Source organism: Rutidosis leptorrhynchoides, chromosome 1 (assembly GCF_046630445.1).
Source record: "Rutidosis leptorrhynchoides isolate AG116_Rl617_1_P2 chromosome 1, CSIRO_AGI_Rlap_v1, whole genome shotgun sequence".
Lineage (NCBI taxonomy): Eukaryota > Viridiplantae > Streptophyta > Magnoliopsida > Asterales > Asteraceae > Rutidosis > Rutidosis leptorrhynchoides.
In genome coordinates, this window is record NC_092333.1 from 5,364,876 (window position 1) to 5,381,629 (window position 16,754).

The 16,754-nt window shown below is 33.3% G+C and overlaps 2 protein-coding genes across 2 annotated transcripts; both read left to right on the forward strand.

Moving 5' to 3' along the window:
- Window positions 1–928: 928 nt before the first annotated feature.
- On the forward strand, window positions 929–1,464 carry LOC139900592 (uncharacterized). The gene is made up of 2 exons (XM_071883378.1): window positions 929–1,140; window positions 1,320–1,464. Exons 1-2 carry the CDS (start codon window positions 929–931, stop codon window positions 1,462–1,464), a joined length of 357 nt encoding a protein of 118 aa, XP_071739479.1.
- Window positions 1,465–2,592: 1,128 nt separating this feature from the next.
- Window positions 2,593–3,329, forward strand: LOC139900658 (uncharacterized). The gene is made up of 2 exons (XM_071883443.1): window positions 2,593–2,903; window positions 3,083–3,329. The coding sequence occupies exons 1-2, from the start codon at window positions 2,593–2,595 to the stop codon at window positions 3,327–3,329; spliced, it is 558 nt and encodes a 185-aa protein (XP_071739544.1).
- The last annotated feature ends 13,425 nt before the right edge of the window (window positions 3,330–16,754 follow it).

Below are 16,754 nucleotides of genomic sequence, written 5' to 3' on the forward strand. Positions count from 1 at the left end.
TATTATGATTGAGAGATACTTTACCATCCGGGTAAAGCTAATGTAGTGGCGGATGCGTTAAGTAGAAAGAACCGAAGTCCGAGGATTTAAATTGAGTCCTTATAGATGACCATTACAAATGACTTTCTTCAAAGAACCTAGGGCTCAAGTAGAAGCGATTGTAGAATTGTCTCATGAAGAGCGAATGAAATGGCAAGTAGACTTTCTTGAGCAAGATTAGCTGGGATTATTGGCCCGTTATGGTAGACTTTGGGTTTCAAAGCACGGAGGTACTAGACAATTATTACTTGATGAAGCGCATAAATCAAAGTATTCCATTCATCCCGGTGCGACTAAAATGTACCATGATTTGAAAGAAGAGTATTGTTGGCCCGGTATAAAACAAGATATTGTGAAATATGTAGAGTAAAGTGTCACTTGTTTACAAGTGAAAGTCTAACACCAAAATCCGTACGGTAAATTGCAACCACCAGAAATCCTGAATTGGAAATGGGAGCATATTATAATGGATTTTATTACAAAATTACCAAGAACGGCAAGAATTTAATTTGATACTATATGGGTGATTGTGAATAGATTGTCTAAGAGCGCAATGTTTCTTCCAATTTGAGAGACATCAACATCCGAGATCTTAGCTAATCTCTTTATCAAAGAGGTTGTAGCTAGACATGGTATCCCTGTATCTATTGTATCGGATCGGGATACTCGATTTACTTCTCGATTTTGGAGAAAATTTCATGTGGATATGGGAACACAATTAAGGTTAAGTACTGCTTTTCACCAGCAAACCGATGGTCAAAGTGAGAGGACCATTCAAACTCTTGAGGATATGTTACGGGCTTGTGCAATTGAATTTGGCAGAAGTTGGGATACACATCTACCATTGGTGGAGTTCACATACAACAATAGCTATCACACTAGTATTGAAATGCCTCCATACGAGATGCTTTATGGGAGAAAGTGTTGCACTCTGATTTGTTGGGGTGAAATAAGTGAAAAAGAATTGGGTGGATCCGACCTTGTGTTGAAAACAAATGAAAAGATTGAAGTTATTCGAGAACGTTTGAAAGAAGCCCAAGATAGACAAAATCATATGCGGATAGACGTAGGAGACCAATTGAGTTTAAGGAAGGTGACATGGTGATCTTAAAAGTGTCTCTGTGGAAAGGTATTATTTGCTTTAGAAATCGAGGGAAACTTGGTCTTCGTTACATCGGGCCTTTTAAAATCATAGAGCGGGTTGGCGAAATAGCTTATCTTTTGGAATTGCCTAAAAAGTTATCGGTAATTCATAATACTTTCCATGTTTATCATCTAAGGAAGTGTTTAACCGCACAATCTACAATTATGCCCTTAGAAGAAGTTGAGGTGAATGATAAATTGGGATATATCGAGGAATCGGTTGATATTGCTGTTGAACAAAAAAGAAAGATTCGTAATAATCCATCAAATTGTTTAAAGTAAATTGGAAGTATGGGAAAGATACAGAGTATACATGGGAAATGGAGGAATTTATGATCAAGCACTTTCAGTCTAGTCACTTAGCTTGGATCTCGACGACGCGATCCGATTTAAGTGGGGAAGAGTTGTAACACCTTGTTCATGATCTTGAATTGGCGGCTGTGGTCCATGCTTTAAAATTTTAGCGTCATTATTTGTATGGCATTATATGTACCATTTATATGGACCACAAAAACCTGAAGTACTTATTTGATCAAAGAGATCTAAATAATCGACAACGAAGATGGATAGGTCTCTTAAAGTATTATGATTGAGAGATACTTTACCATCCGGGTAAAGCTAATGTAGTGGCAGATGCATTAAGTAGAAAGAACCGACGTACGGGGATTTAAATTGATTCCTTTTAGATGACTATTACAAACGACTTTCTTCAAAGAATCTAGGGCTCAAGTAGAAGTGATTGTAGAATTGTCTCATGAAGAGCGAATGAAAGGGCAAGTAGACTTTCTTGAGCAAGATTAGCTGGGATTACTGACCCGTTATGGTAGACTTTGGGTTTCAAAGCACGGAGGTGCTAGACAATTATTACTTGATGAAGCGCATAAATCAAAGTATTCCATTCATCCCGGTGTGACTAAAATGTACCATGATTTGAAAGAAGAGTATTGGTGGCCTGGTATGAAATAAGATATTGTGAAATATGTAGAGTAATGTATCACTTGTTTACAAGTGAAAGTCTAACACCAAAATTCGTACGGTAAATTGCAACCACCAGAAATCTTGAATTGGAAATGGGAGCATATTACAATGGATTTTATTACAAAATTACCAAGAACGGCAAGAATTCAGTTTGATACTATATGGGTGATTGTGAATAGATTGACTAAGAGCACATTGTTTCTTCCAATTTGAGAGACATCAACATCCGAGATCTTAGCTAATCTCTTTATCAAAGAGGTTATAGCTAGACATGGTGTCCCTGTATCTATTGTATCGGATCGGGATACTCGATTTACTTCTCGATTTTGGAGAAAATTTCATGAGGATATGGGAACGCAATTAAGGTTAAGTACTGCTTTTCACTAGCAAACCGATGGTCAAAGTGAGAGGACCATTCAAACTCTTGAGGATATGTTACGGGCTTGTGCAATTGAATTTGGCAAAAGTTGGGATACACATCTACCATTGGTGGAGTTCACATACAACAATAGCTATCACACTAGTATTAGAATGCCTCCATACGAGATGCTTTATAGGAGAAAGTGTTGCACTCTGATTTGTTGGGGTGAAATAGGTGAAAAAGAATTGGGTGGATCCGACCTTGTGTTGAAAACGAATGAAAAGATTGAAGTTATTCGAGAACGTTTGAAAGAAGCCCAGGATAGACAAAATCATATGCGGATAGACGTAGGAGACCAATTGAGTTTAAGGAAGGTGACATGGTGATCTTAAAAGTATCTCCGTGGAAAGGTATTATTTGGTTTAGAAACCGAGGGAAACTTGGTCCTCGTTACATCGGGCCTTTTAAAATCATAGAGCGGGTTGGCGAAATAGCTTATCATTTGGAATTGCCCGAAAAGTTATCGGTAATTCATAATACTTTCGATGTTTATCATCTAAGGAAGTGTTTAACAGCACAATCTACAATTGTGCCCTTAGAAGAAGTTGAGGTGAATGATAAATTGGGATATATCGAGGAATCGGTTGATATTGCTGATGAACAAATAAGAAAGATTCGTAATAATCCTATCAAATTGTTTAAAGTAAGATGGAAGTACGGGAAAGATACGGAGTATACATGGGAAACAGAGGAATTTATGATCAAGCACTTTCCGTCTAGTCACTTAGCTTGGATCTCGACGACGTGATCCGATTTAAGTGGGGAAGAGTTGTAACACCTTGTTCATGATCTTGAATTGGTGGTTATGGTCCATGCTTTAAAAATTTAGCGTCATTATTTGTATGGCGTTATATGTACCATTTATACGGACCACAAAAACCTGAAGTACTTATTTGATCAAAGAGATCTAAATAATCGACAACGAAGATGGATCGATCTCTTAAAGTATTATGATTGAGAGATACTTTACCATTCGGGTAAAGCTAATGTAGTGGCGGATGCGTTAAGTAGAAAGAACCGACGTCCGGAGATTCAAATTGAGTCCTTATAGATGACCATTACAAACGACTTTCTTCAAAGAATCTAGGGCTCAAGTAGAAGCGATTATAGAATTGTCTCATGAAGAGCGAATGAAAGGGCAAGTAAACTTTCTTGAGCAAGATTAGCTAGGATTATTGACCCGTTATGGTAGACTTTGGGTTTCAAAGCACAGAGGTGCTAGACAATTATTACTTGATGAAGCGCATAAATCAAAGTATTCCATTCATCCCGGTGCGACTAAAATGTACCATGATTTGAAAGAAGAGTATTGGTGGCCCAATATGAAACAAGATATTGTGAAATATGTAGAGTAAAGTATCACTTGTTTACAAGTGAAAGTCTAACACCAAAATCCGTACGGTAAATTGCAACCACCAGAAATCCTGAATTGGAAATGGGAGCATATTACAATGGATTTTATTACAAAATTACCAAGAACGGCAAGAATTCAGTTTGATACTATATGGGTGATTGTGAATAGATTGAATAAGAGCGCATTGTTTCTTCCAATTTGTGATGACCCGTATAAATCCACTTGGACGAATACATCATTTATTGATTTCATAGTGATGTTTTGACCTCTATATGATACGTTTTGTAAACATTGCATTCTTTTGAAAAGGCATACCATAAATGAATATATAAATCCAAGGTTTTCGACGTCTGATGATTTCTACGTATAGACAATCACCGTATATAATAGTTTACAATATTACATCCGTTGACAATGCAGTCAAAATAAGATACATGGTGATGATTTTGTGAATGCAAAGTTTTCTTGAGTAAAGCATGTATGACTCCATGCACATAGCTTGTATAACGTATAAGCAAACAGCGGAAGACTTCTAGGAACTTGAGAATTAACATGCTTAAAAGTGTCAACACAAAGGTTGGTGAGTTTATAGTTTTAATGTTGCGTATAATCTGTGTATAAATGTGGATCACAAGTTTTCCATTGTTTCATCCAGAAACGTTTATCAAAATATTCTACGAAATTGAGCACCCTGGTAACTAAACTTTAACGTCTATATAATAAGTACCCTTTGTATAATCATCTTAATAATACACACAAACCAACGTATACGCTTCTCAAATAGCATACGTCCATTAAAAGGCTAGTGCTCTAGCTCGAACGGGGATATCAAGCCCTATGGATCCATATACAACTACTCGCGCCCACCAGTTCTTATAACCGGCAGTTACTAGTTACCCAAGCTAAGGGATTTTCGGTTCAAACTCAGTGTAGAATTAAGTATGTACTTGTGTCCATTGCGTTTAAAATAAAGTGCATGTATTCTCAGCCCAAAAATATAGATTGCAAAAGCAATTAAAAAGGGAGCAAATGAAACTCACCTTAGCAGCACATAAATTCATTCACCAAAATGTGACCGAAACTCGGAATGCAAAATAAATGTAGATCTCAACCTAGAGAACATATGTTGGTCAACACATGTCTAATAAGCTAGGTCGGGTCATAGTTTATCACAATCCTAACGCTCGAGACCGACATGCAAAAGTTAACAAAAGTCATCTCAAAAGTCAACCTGACCCAATATGATCTATACATGTTTATTATCATAGTATAAGTCTTGATAATTGAACGAATTTATAGTTTATCAAACTCAAAATATTATTTATTTCAGGGACTATATTATATTTAAATTATCATGGCAATCGAAAATATTTTATTATTTCACATAGCTTTCCAATACTTGTAAAATCAGATTATAGTGTTTATAAAGCTTTAAAACATGCTAAGACAGTCAACTTTGAGAATTGTTCAACAAAACGATACATGCTTTATATAGAAATTCATTTACTCGATTAGTAATATTTGAAAATTCAATTTATCAATCTCATAGACAAGTTGTTTAAATATTAATTTACAGTTTTAAACACAATTTCAATTAACGTTAACCATAATTCAGTTGACCATATATTTTAATCCGTTCATCAAAATCACGCGATTTCTAAATGAAAAGTTAATAATTTTTCGCCAGCTTTCCAAAAAAATGCATATCGTATACTTTATATCAGTAGCGTATGTATCAAATTCGTGATTCATCATAAACTATCTAACGACAAAATTAAAGCATACAAGCATGCATAAACATCTATACTCGAGCACTAGCCATGGATACACTATTAATATATAAAAGATAAGATATGAATGCTCACGTATCAATATTGTGATTCAATATTGTAGGAAAGTACGTAGATGCAACGGAGATAATAAATACTTGGTTTGACTTGCAAACAATATCCATGAATATTACCCATATCCTCCATAGCTACAACCCATAGTTTCCTTAGCTTTGACTCATTTGAAAACTTGGTTTGAAATCATTTGAACAGTACTTTGTCGTAGTATTTTATGTATAATACTAATAATAATATTAATACTACTGATAATAATAATAAGATTAATAATAATATTAATCTTAATAATAATAATAATAATAATAATAATAATAATAATAATAATAATAATAATAATAATAATAATAATAATAATAATAATAATACAGAGAGTGTAATATGTATGTGTGTGAAAACGGAACGAATTCGACTGAATTTATAGAACCTGACATGCCTAGCCATCCCATGTGATCGCATGGTTTCGAAGGCCACTGGCCATGCGATCGCATGACCCCTTATTCCAGCTCACATTCGTTTGTTGTTTTGCTCGTCGACATAATATTATATAATATATATATAATATATTTAATTTATATTAATTAATTATATATTATATTATATTCACGTGCATAGTTAACTTGTAATTTTTGGTCCGATGACTCGTACGTTTACGCTTGACTAATGTCTCAGTTCCGGTTTTTCGAACGTCCTTTCGTATACTTAGAAAACTTGCACTTTACGTTACTTGACGTGTACCTTTATCAATAATTAGACTTAATCATCGATAGACTATATTACCCAAAGTATAATCTTTACATTTGAGCGTTGTGGTCATTTGCTTCTATAAATCAACGTCTCGTTATTTATTAATATATATATAATAATATTATTTTAAATTAAATCGTTTTAAGATTAAGTTAATATTTTATTTTATCACCATGTAATATATATATATATATATATATATATATATATATATATATATATATATATATATATACATATATATATATATATATACATTTTCATTTTGAAATAGTATTTTACTGTAGCAAGTTTTTTTTAGTGTAGCAAATAGTGATTTTCGAAAACACTGTAGCTTTTTAGGTACTGTAGCAATTCGAAAATACTGTAGCAAATTAATGTTTTACTTGTTCATCTTAAACGTTTTAGTTCACTTATCTAAATATCAATCGAATCAACAAACGAATGTTACTATCATTTACTAAATAACTTGAAATTATATATATGTATATATCTTTATTTAATATACATAAATCAGTTTTTTAAATACACATTGCAAGTTATTTATAATTAATTTTAATAATTAATATTCTAACTTATTGTATATATATATATATATATCTTATATATATATATATATATATATATATATATATATATATATATATATATATATATACACACACACAAATAAATGTTCGTGAATCGTCGGTCAATAGTCAAAGGTTAACTGAATATATAACATTAGTTCAAAAATTTTGAGAATCAAAATTACAGACTTTGCTTATCGTGTCGGAAACATTAAATCATTTAAAGATAAAGTTTAAATTTGGTCAGAAATTTCCGGGTTGTCACAGTACATACCCGTTAAAGAAATTTCGTCCCGAAATTTGGTTGGGATGGTCATGGATGACAATAAGTATGTTTTCATGACTTACTCGAGTTGAAAATTAAAGTTTTATCATCATTGAGTAATATGGATAAAACAAATTGTTTATGCGAAGTGTAAGAGTGAAGTTATCACAAAAGAGTGAAATGAGAAAAAGTAAGTTTCGTCATATCTTTTGATTTCCGGAGTTCAAGAGGTTTGGAGAAAATCTTCGTAATAAGATTTGATTCTTCGGTAATTAAGGAAATTATGATCCTCTTCAATTTAATGCGATGATCTGTCTCGATTTTCCAGTCTGATATTATACTATAAATCTACCCCCTTCGTTTCCTTATTTTCACACCTCCCATCTTCTATTCTTTCTCTCTCAATTCATATTTCTAAAACATTCGTCATTATGCTCCATTCGATTCTAATTCTTGATATACTCCTAACCTTCATATCTGTTGAAATGCCCCGTTCATATTAATTATAAACGTTTCATATTAATTGGTTTCTTTGTGAGGTTTTGACCTCTATATGAGACGTTTTTCAAATCTTACATTCGTTTTTAAAAACAACCATAACCTTTATTATTGAATAAAGGTCTTAATGACATAATTTAGATTGTCTATCAAAGACAATCTCCTCAAACAAATAAGTTTTTGCACAACCCATTACAATATGATCAAATATATTACAACAAATACTCCGAATGCAAGTTTAAACAATATAAACAATTATGCCGACTCCAAATCTTGACCTTGGGTTGGCATACGATAGCGGAAGCATTTTTAATATTCACTGAGAATAAACATGCTTAAAACGTCAACAAAAAATGTTGGTGAGTCATAGGTTTAATTTCTATATAATAATCATAACATTTAATAAGCCACATGATTTCATTTAATCAAATGCGCAAGATCATTACAACTGCAAAAATCATTCATACGATGAGTCGCATGGTAACCGACCTTAACATAGAGCGCTTAAGATATCTGGCATCATACATTCCACTATTCAAATGTATGACAAGAACCCTTCGAAGTACTAAAGCATTTCCACTATTCGAAAATGGGGGTGGTTGGTGCCCGTAGATCTACCTTTAGGATTCGCGTCAATTAGTGCTTTTCACTAATTCTTAGGTTACCAAGCATACTAATAATAAGTACAGATATCCGGTATAACAAATCAATCGTAGAATGTAATTTCATGAACTTGTGCTTATTTTGTAAAACATTTATAAATTTGCATGTATTCTCATCCCAAAATAATTTAGATAGTAAAAATGGGACTATAACTCACTTTCACAGATTACTAATTCGTCGAGAATTAGACTTGGCCACGGGTTGATTTATGAACCTATAACAATATATACATATATTAAAATATGATCGAAATATATTCACAATATTTTCTTTATTACGTGTTGATGATTTTAGTTGTCCAGTTAGCAGTCCAATGTTAGTAGTCCATAATTTATTGTACATGAATAACTTAATATATATCTTGAATCAATCCACGACCCAGTGTATACATATCTCAGTATTGATCACAACTCAAACTATATATATATTTTGGAATCAACCTCAACCCTGTATAGCTAACTCCAACATTTGCATATAGAGTGTCTATGGTTGTTCCGCAATATATATATAGATGGGTCGACATGATAGGTCGAAACATTGTATACGTGTATATGGTATCTCAAGATTACATAATATACAATATAAGTTGATTAAGTTATGGCTGGAATAGATTTCTTACAAATTTTCACATAGCTAAAATGAGTAGTTTTTACCAATTTTGTTTTACCCGTCATTTCTTCGTTTCAAATCCGTTTTGAGTGATTTAAGCAGCTACGGTTTCATATTGAACTTAACTTTATGAAACTAAATAGAAAAAGTATAGGTTTATAGTTGTAAATATAAGTTACAAGTCGTTTTTGAAAGAGGTAGTCATTTCCGTCGAAAGAACGACATCTTGATGACTATTTTGAAAAACATACTTTCACTTTGAGTTTAACCATGATTTTTGGATATAGTTTCATATTCATAAGAAAAATTATTTTCCCAGAAGTATAGCTTTTAAATCAAAGTTTTTCATAGTTTTTAATTATCCAAACCAAAACAGCCCCCGGTTGTACTACGACGGCGTATATCCGATTTTACGGTGTTCTTCGTGTTTACAGTTTTTAAATCATTAAGTTAGCATATCATATAGATATAGAACATGTGTTTAATTGATTTTAAAAGTTAAGTTAGAAGGATTAACTTTGTTTGCGAACAAGTTTAGAATTAACTAAACTATGTTCTAGTGATTACAAGTTTAGCTCTTTGAATAAGATAGTTTTATATGGATGAATCGAATGATGTTATGAACATCATTACTACCTCAAGTTTTCTGGATAAACCTACTGGAAATGAGAAAAATAGGTCTAGCTTCAAAGGATCCTTGGATAGCTTGAAAGTTCTTGAAGTAGAATCATGACACGAAAACAAGTTCAAGTAAGATTTCCACTTGTAATAAGATTGTTATAGTTATAGAAATTGAATCAAAGTTTGAATATGAATATTACCTTGAATAAGAAAGATAACCTACTGTAACTAACAAAGGTTTCTTGATCTTAGATGATGAGTTGGAATGGATTAGAAAGCTTGGAAGTAGTCATGAAGACTTGATATGATTCTTGAAGTGTTCTTGAAAGATGGTTGTTTTTATGATGATTAAAGCTTGTAATTGAAGCTAAAAGATGGTGAAAATGCTTGGAGATGATCAAGTATGATGTTAGGAGTATTTTGAGAGAGAAATTGGAGTGTAAGTATGAGAAAATGGAGTGAAGAAATGGTGTGCATTCATGAATACGTTTTTTTACATTTTATAAAGAAAAAAAGATACTTAAGTTTGTTTTCTTGCTAAATAATTCATGCAAGTTGACAAATGATGGTTCCCACATGATCTTTAATCATTTAAGGCTGCTAAGGAGCAGATTTTTATTAGTATAGATGAATAGTAAATACATCTAGAAGCTGCGTATTATACGAGTACAATACCATACATGTACGAGTAGAATTTTTGATGAAAATGAATGAGAATGTAATTGTAAGCATTTTTGTTAACTAGAAGTACTTTGATATGTGTCTTGAAGTCTTTCAAAAGTGTATAAATACATCATAATACATTACATGTATATATATTTAACTGAGTCGTTAAGTCATCGTTAGTCGTTACATGTAAGTGTTGTTTCGAAACCTTTAGGTTAACGATCTTGTTAAATATAATTGACCCATTGTTATTACACTTAAATGAGATGTTAAATTGTTATGTTAATATGTTAACATGGTGTATTATCATATCTAATATCATATATATATATATATATATATATATATATATATATATATATATATATATATATATATATATATATATATATATATATATATATGTGTGTGTGTGTGTGTGTGTGTGTGTGTGTGTGAAATACTATTACAACGATAATCATTACATATATGTATATTGTTTCGAAGTCTTTAAGTTAGTAGTCTCATCTTATATATATATAACTCATTGTTATTATACTTAATGAGATACTTAAATATCATTTAATCAAATCATAAATATATATATCCAAATATATATTCCTTTAATTAATTATTACGATATATGACGTTCGTGAATCGTCAGACAGACTGGGTGTCCAAATGTTTGTATAAAATTCATTCCAAATAACCAAGTCTTAATGAGTTTGATTGCTTAACATGTTGGAAATATTTAATTATGTAAATATTAATCTTATATATATTAGCGGAAAAATCCGGGTCGTTACATTATACACCCGTTAAATTAAATTTCGTCCCGAAATTTGGAATAGTACCTAGTTAACGTGCAATATCGGTAAACAGATGTGGATACTTCTGCTTCATTTGGTCTACTCGTTCCCAAGTGAATTCAGGTCCTCTACGAGCATTTCACCGAACCTTAACGATTGGTATCTTACTTTGTTAGAGTCGTTTGACCTCACGATCCATTATTTCAATGGGTTCTTCGACGAAATTTAGTTTCTCGTCAATTTTAATCTCATCTAAAGGAATAATGAGATCTTCGGTAGCTAGGCATTTCTTCAGGTTTGAAACATGAAAGGTGTTATGAATCTTTTTTAATTGTGGAGGTAGCTCAAGTCGATAGGCCACTAGCCCAATACGTTTTTCAATCTTGAATGGCCCAATGTATCTTGGGCTCAAATTCCCTCGCTTTCCAAAACGAATAACCCCTTTCCAAGGTGATACCTTAAGCATAACCATATCACCCTCCTCAAACTCTAAAGGTTTCCTTCTAACATCCGCGTAGCTCTTTTGCCGACTCCGAGCTGTTTTCAATCGTTGCTGAATCTGAATGACCTTGTCGGTAGTTTCCTGGATAATTTTCGGACCTGTAATCTGTTTTTTCCCCACAGCACTCCAACAAATCGGAGACCTGCACTTCCTCCCATAAAGTGCCTCGAATGGTGCCACCTCAATACTAGAATGGTAGCTGTTGTTGTAGGAAAACTCAGCTAACGGTAGATGTCGATCACAACTGCTTCCAAAATCAATAACACATGCTCGTAGCATGTATTCGAGTGTCTGAATCGTCCTTTCACTCTGCTCATCAGTTTGTGGATGATAGGCAGTACTTAAATCTAGACGAGTTCCCAACGCTTCGTGTAATGCCTGCCAGAATCTGGAAGTAAATCTGCTATCATGATTAGAGATAATAGAGATTGGTATACCATGTCTAGAAACAACTTCTTTCAGGTATAATCGTGCTAATTTCTCTTTACCATCCTCTTATTTTATTGGCAGAAAGTGTGCTGACTTAGTAAGACGATCGACTATTACTTAAATCATATCATAACCACATGCGGTTCTTGGTAACTTAGCAATGAAATCCATGGTAATGTTTTCCCATTTCCATTCTGGGATTTCAGGTTGTTAGAGTAGACCCGATGGTTTCTGATGCTCAGCTTTGACTTTACAACAAGTCAAACATGCTCCTATATATGTGGCTATATCGGCCTTCATTCATGGCCACCAAAAGTTTCTCTTGAGGTCTTGGTACATTTTCCCCGCTCTGGGATGTATTGAATATCTAGTTTTATGTGCTTCATCTAGTACCACTTTCCTCAAATCCCCATTCTTTGGTACCCAAATTCTTTCAGCTAAATACCTGGTTCTGTCTTTCCAAATATTAAGCTGTTTTTCTAATCCTTTGGGTATTTCCCTTCCAAAAATTCCTTCCTTCAAAACCTCCTGTTGTGCCTCTTTTATTCGAGTAGTAAGATTAGTATGAATAATCATGTTCATAGCTTTTACTCGAATAGGTTCTCTTTCCTTTCGACTCAAGGCATCGGCTACCACATTTGCTTTCCCCGGGTGGTAACGGATTTCACAATCATAATCATTTAGCAGCTCAACCCATCTACGCTGCCTCATGTTTAGTTGCTTTTGATTTAAAATATGTTGGAGACTCTTGTAGTCGGTGTATACGATAAACTTGACCCCATATAGATAATGCCTCCACATCTTTAATGCAAAAATAACGGCGCCCAATTCCAGATCGTGTGTGGTGTAGTTTTGTTCATGAATTTTGAGTTGTTGAGAAGCATATGCAATCACCTTCTTCCGTTGCATAAGAACACACCCAAAACCCATTCTTGATGCGTCGCAGTAGATAATGAAATCTTCCATTCCGTCAGGTAACGATAAAATAGGTGCCGTAGTCAACTTCTTTTTCAATAATTGGAAGACACCCTCTTTTTCGGAAGTCCATTCATACCTCTTCCCCTTATGTGTCAAGGCAGTTAAAGGTTTGGCTATTCGGGAGAAATCTTGAATAAATCTCCTATAATAACCAGCTAAACCCAAAAATTGACGTATTTGCGTTGGAGTTTTCGGGGTTTCCCAATTTTTGATGGATTCGATCTTGGCGGGATCAACTTTGATTCCATTACTACTGACTACGTGACCAAGAAATTGTACGTCATTTAACCAAAAAGCACATTTAGAGAACTTAGCATAAAGTTGCTCTTTTCTTAACAACTCTAACACAAGTCTCAAGTGTTGTTTGTGTTCTTGGTTATTCTTCGAATAAATAAGGATGTCATCAATAAAGATAATAACAAACTTATCTAAATATGGACTACATACTCGGTGCATGAGGTCCATGAAAACTGCGGGTGCATTGGTTAGACCGAATGGCATAACCATGAATTCGTAATGGCCATAACGAGTTCTAAAGGCTGTTTTTGGTATATCGGCTTCTTTAACCCTCAGTTGATGATAACCTGACCTTAAGTCAATTTTGGAGTATACGCTCGAACCTTGGAGTTGATCAAATAGGTCGTCGATTCGGGGTAAAGGGTATCAGTTTTTGATGGTTACTTTGTTCAGCTCACGGTAATCGATACACATGCGAAAAGACCCATCTTTCTTTTTAACGAACAAAATTGGAGCTCCCCATGGTGACGTACTCGGTCGGATAAAACCACGTTCTAATAATTCTTGTAGCTGACTTTGTAATTCTTTCATTTCGGTGGGCGCAAGTCTATATGGAGCACGAGCTATTGGTGCGGCTCCTGGTACAAGATCTATTTGAAATTCAACGGATCGGTGTGGAGGTAGTCCCGGTAATTCATCCGGAAACACCTCAGGAAATTCTCTTGCAACAGGAACGTCATCGATTTTCTTTTCTTCTTTTTCAACCTTCTCGACGTGTGCTAGTATGGCATAGCTGAAATGTCCCGTTCTTATTGATTAAAAACGTTCCATATTAATTGATTTCGTTGCGAGGTTTTGACCTCTATATGAGACGTTTTTCAAAGACTGCATTCATTTTAAAACAAACCATAACCTTTATTTCATCAATAAAGGTTTAAAAAGCTTTACGTAGATTATCAAATAATGATAATCTAAAATATCCTGTTTACACACGACCATTACATAATGGTTTACAATACAAATATGTTACAACAAAATAAGTTTCTTGAATGCAGTTTTTACACAATATCATATAAGCATGGACTCCAAATCTCGTCCTTATTTAAGTATGCGACAGCGGAAGCTCTTAATAATCACCTGAGAATAAACATGCTTAAAACGTCAACAAAAATGTTGGTGAGTTATAGGTTTAACCTATATATATCAAATCGTAACAATAGACCACAAGATTTCATATTTCAATACACATCCCATACATAGAGATAAAAATCATTCATATGGTGAACACCTGGTAACCGACATTAACAAGATGCATATATAAGAATATCCCCATCATTCCGGGACACCCTTCGGATATGATATAAATTTCGAAGTACTAAAGCATCCGGTACTTTGGATGGGGCTTGTTGGGCCCGAAAGATCTATCTTTAGGATTCGCGTCAATTAGGGTGTCTGTTCCCTAATTCTTAGATTACCAGACTTAATAAAAAGGGGCATATTCGATTTCGATAATTCAACCATAGAATGTAGTTTCACGTACTTGTGTCTATTTTGTAAATCATTTATAAAACCTGCATGTATTCTCGTCCCAAAAATATTAGATTTTAAAAGTGGGACTATAACTCACTTTCACATATTTTTACTTCGTCAGGAAGTAAGACTTGGCCACTGGTTGATTCACGAACCTATAACAATATATACATATATATATCAAAGTATGTTCAAAATATATTTACAACACTTTTAATATATTTTGATGTTTTAAGTTTACTAAGTAAGCTGTCCTCGTTAGTAACCTACAACTAGTTGTCCACAGTTAGATATACAGAAATAAATCGATAAATATTATCTTGAATCAATCCACGACCCAGTGTATACGTATCTCAGTATTGATCACAACTCAAACTATACATATTTTGGAATCAACCTCAACCCTGTATAGCTAACTCCAACATTCACATATAGAGTGTCTATGGTTGTTCCGAAATATATATAGATGTGTCGACATGATAGGTCGAAACATTGTATATGTGTCTATGGTATCTCAAGATTACATAATATACAATACAAGTTGATTAAGTTATGGTTGGAATAGATTTGTTACCAATTTTCACGTAGCTAAAATGAGAAAAATTATCCAATCTTGTTTTACCCATAACTTCTTCATTTTAAATCCGTTTTGAGTGAATCAAATTGCTATGGTTTCATATTGAACTCTATTTTATGAATCTAAACAGAAAAAGTATAGGTTTATAGTCGGAAAAATAAGTTACAAGTCGTTTTTGTAAAGGTAGTCATTTCAGTCGAAAGAACGACGTCTAGATGACCATTTTAGAAAACATACTTCCACTTTGAGTTTAACCATAATTTTTGGATATAGTTTCATGTTCATAATAAAAATCATTTTCTTAGAATAACAACTTTTAAATCAAAGTTTATCATAGTTTTTAATTAACTAACCCAAAACAGCCCGCGGTGTTACTACGACGGCGTAAATCCGGTTTTACGGTGTTTTTCGTGTTTCCAGGTTTTAAATCATTAAGTTAGAATATCATATAGATATAGAGCATGTGTTTAGTTAATTTTAAAAGTCAAGTTAGAAGGATTAACTTTTATTTGCGAACAAGTTTAGAATTAACTAAACTATGTTCTAGTGATTACGAGTTTAAACCTTCGAATAAGATAGTTTTATATATATGAATCGAATGATGTTATGAACATCATTACTACCTCAAGTTTAGTAGGTAAACCTACTGGAAGTGACAAGAAATGATCTAGCTTCAAAGGATCTTGGATGACTTGAAAGTTCTTGAAGTAGGATCATGACACAAAAACAAGTTCAAGTAAGATTTCTTTACACGAATTAAGATAGTTTATAGTTATAGAAATTGAATCAAAGTTTGAATATGAATATTACCTTGAATAAGAAAGATAACCTACTGTATATAACAAAGGTTTCTTGATCTTAGATGATTACTTGGAATGGATTAGAAAGCTTGGAAGTAAATTAGTAAACTTGAAGGGATTTTTGAAGTGTTCTTGAAGTATTCTTCCTATGATGATTATAGCTTGATTCTTGAAGTGATTTTTGATGAAGATGATGATTAACTACTGGAAAAATACGTTCATAATAGTGTGTGTGTGTTGAGAGAGAATTAGAAAGAGAATTGGAAGTGAAATGGAGTGAATGATGAGTGGTAATTGGTGAGTGGTGAGTGGGGTTAAAAGGAGTTCTAGTTAGTTGACTAGCTCATGGTAGAAGTTAAAATTGATTAGTCATACATGACATAATCAAGAGTGGAATCCCATGCTAGTTCCTATTGGTATATACCCATAGTAAGTACGTTTTGAAGCTGTGTATAATACGGGTAAGAATACGACTAGAATTCTTGATGAAAGAAAA

Coding starts and splice junctions, on each gene's coding strand:
- LOC139900592 (XM_071883378.1), top strand. CDS start 929: ATGCCTCCATACGAGATGCTTTATGGGAGAAAGTGTTGCACTCTGATT. Junction 1,141..1,319: donor AGTTTAAGGAAGGTGACATG/GTGATCTTAAAA, acceptor TTATCATCTAAG/GAAGTGTTTAACCGCACAAT.
- LOC139900658 (XM_071883443.1), top strand. CDS start 2,593: ATGTTACGGGCTTGTGCAATTGAATTTGGCAAAAGTTGGGATACACAT. Junction 2,904..3,082: donor AGTTTAAGGAAGGTGACATG/GTGATCTTAAAA, acceptor TTATCATCTAAG/GAAGTGTTTAACAGCACAAT.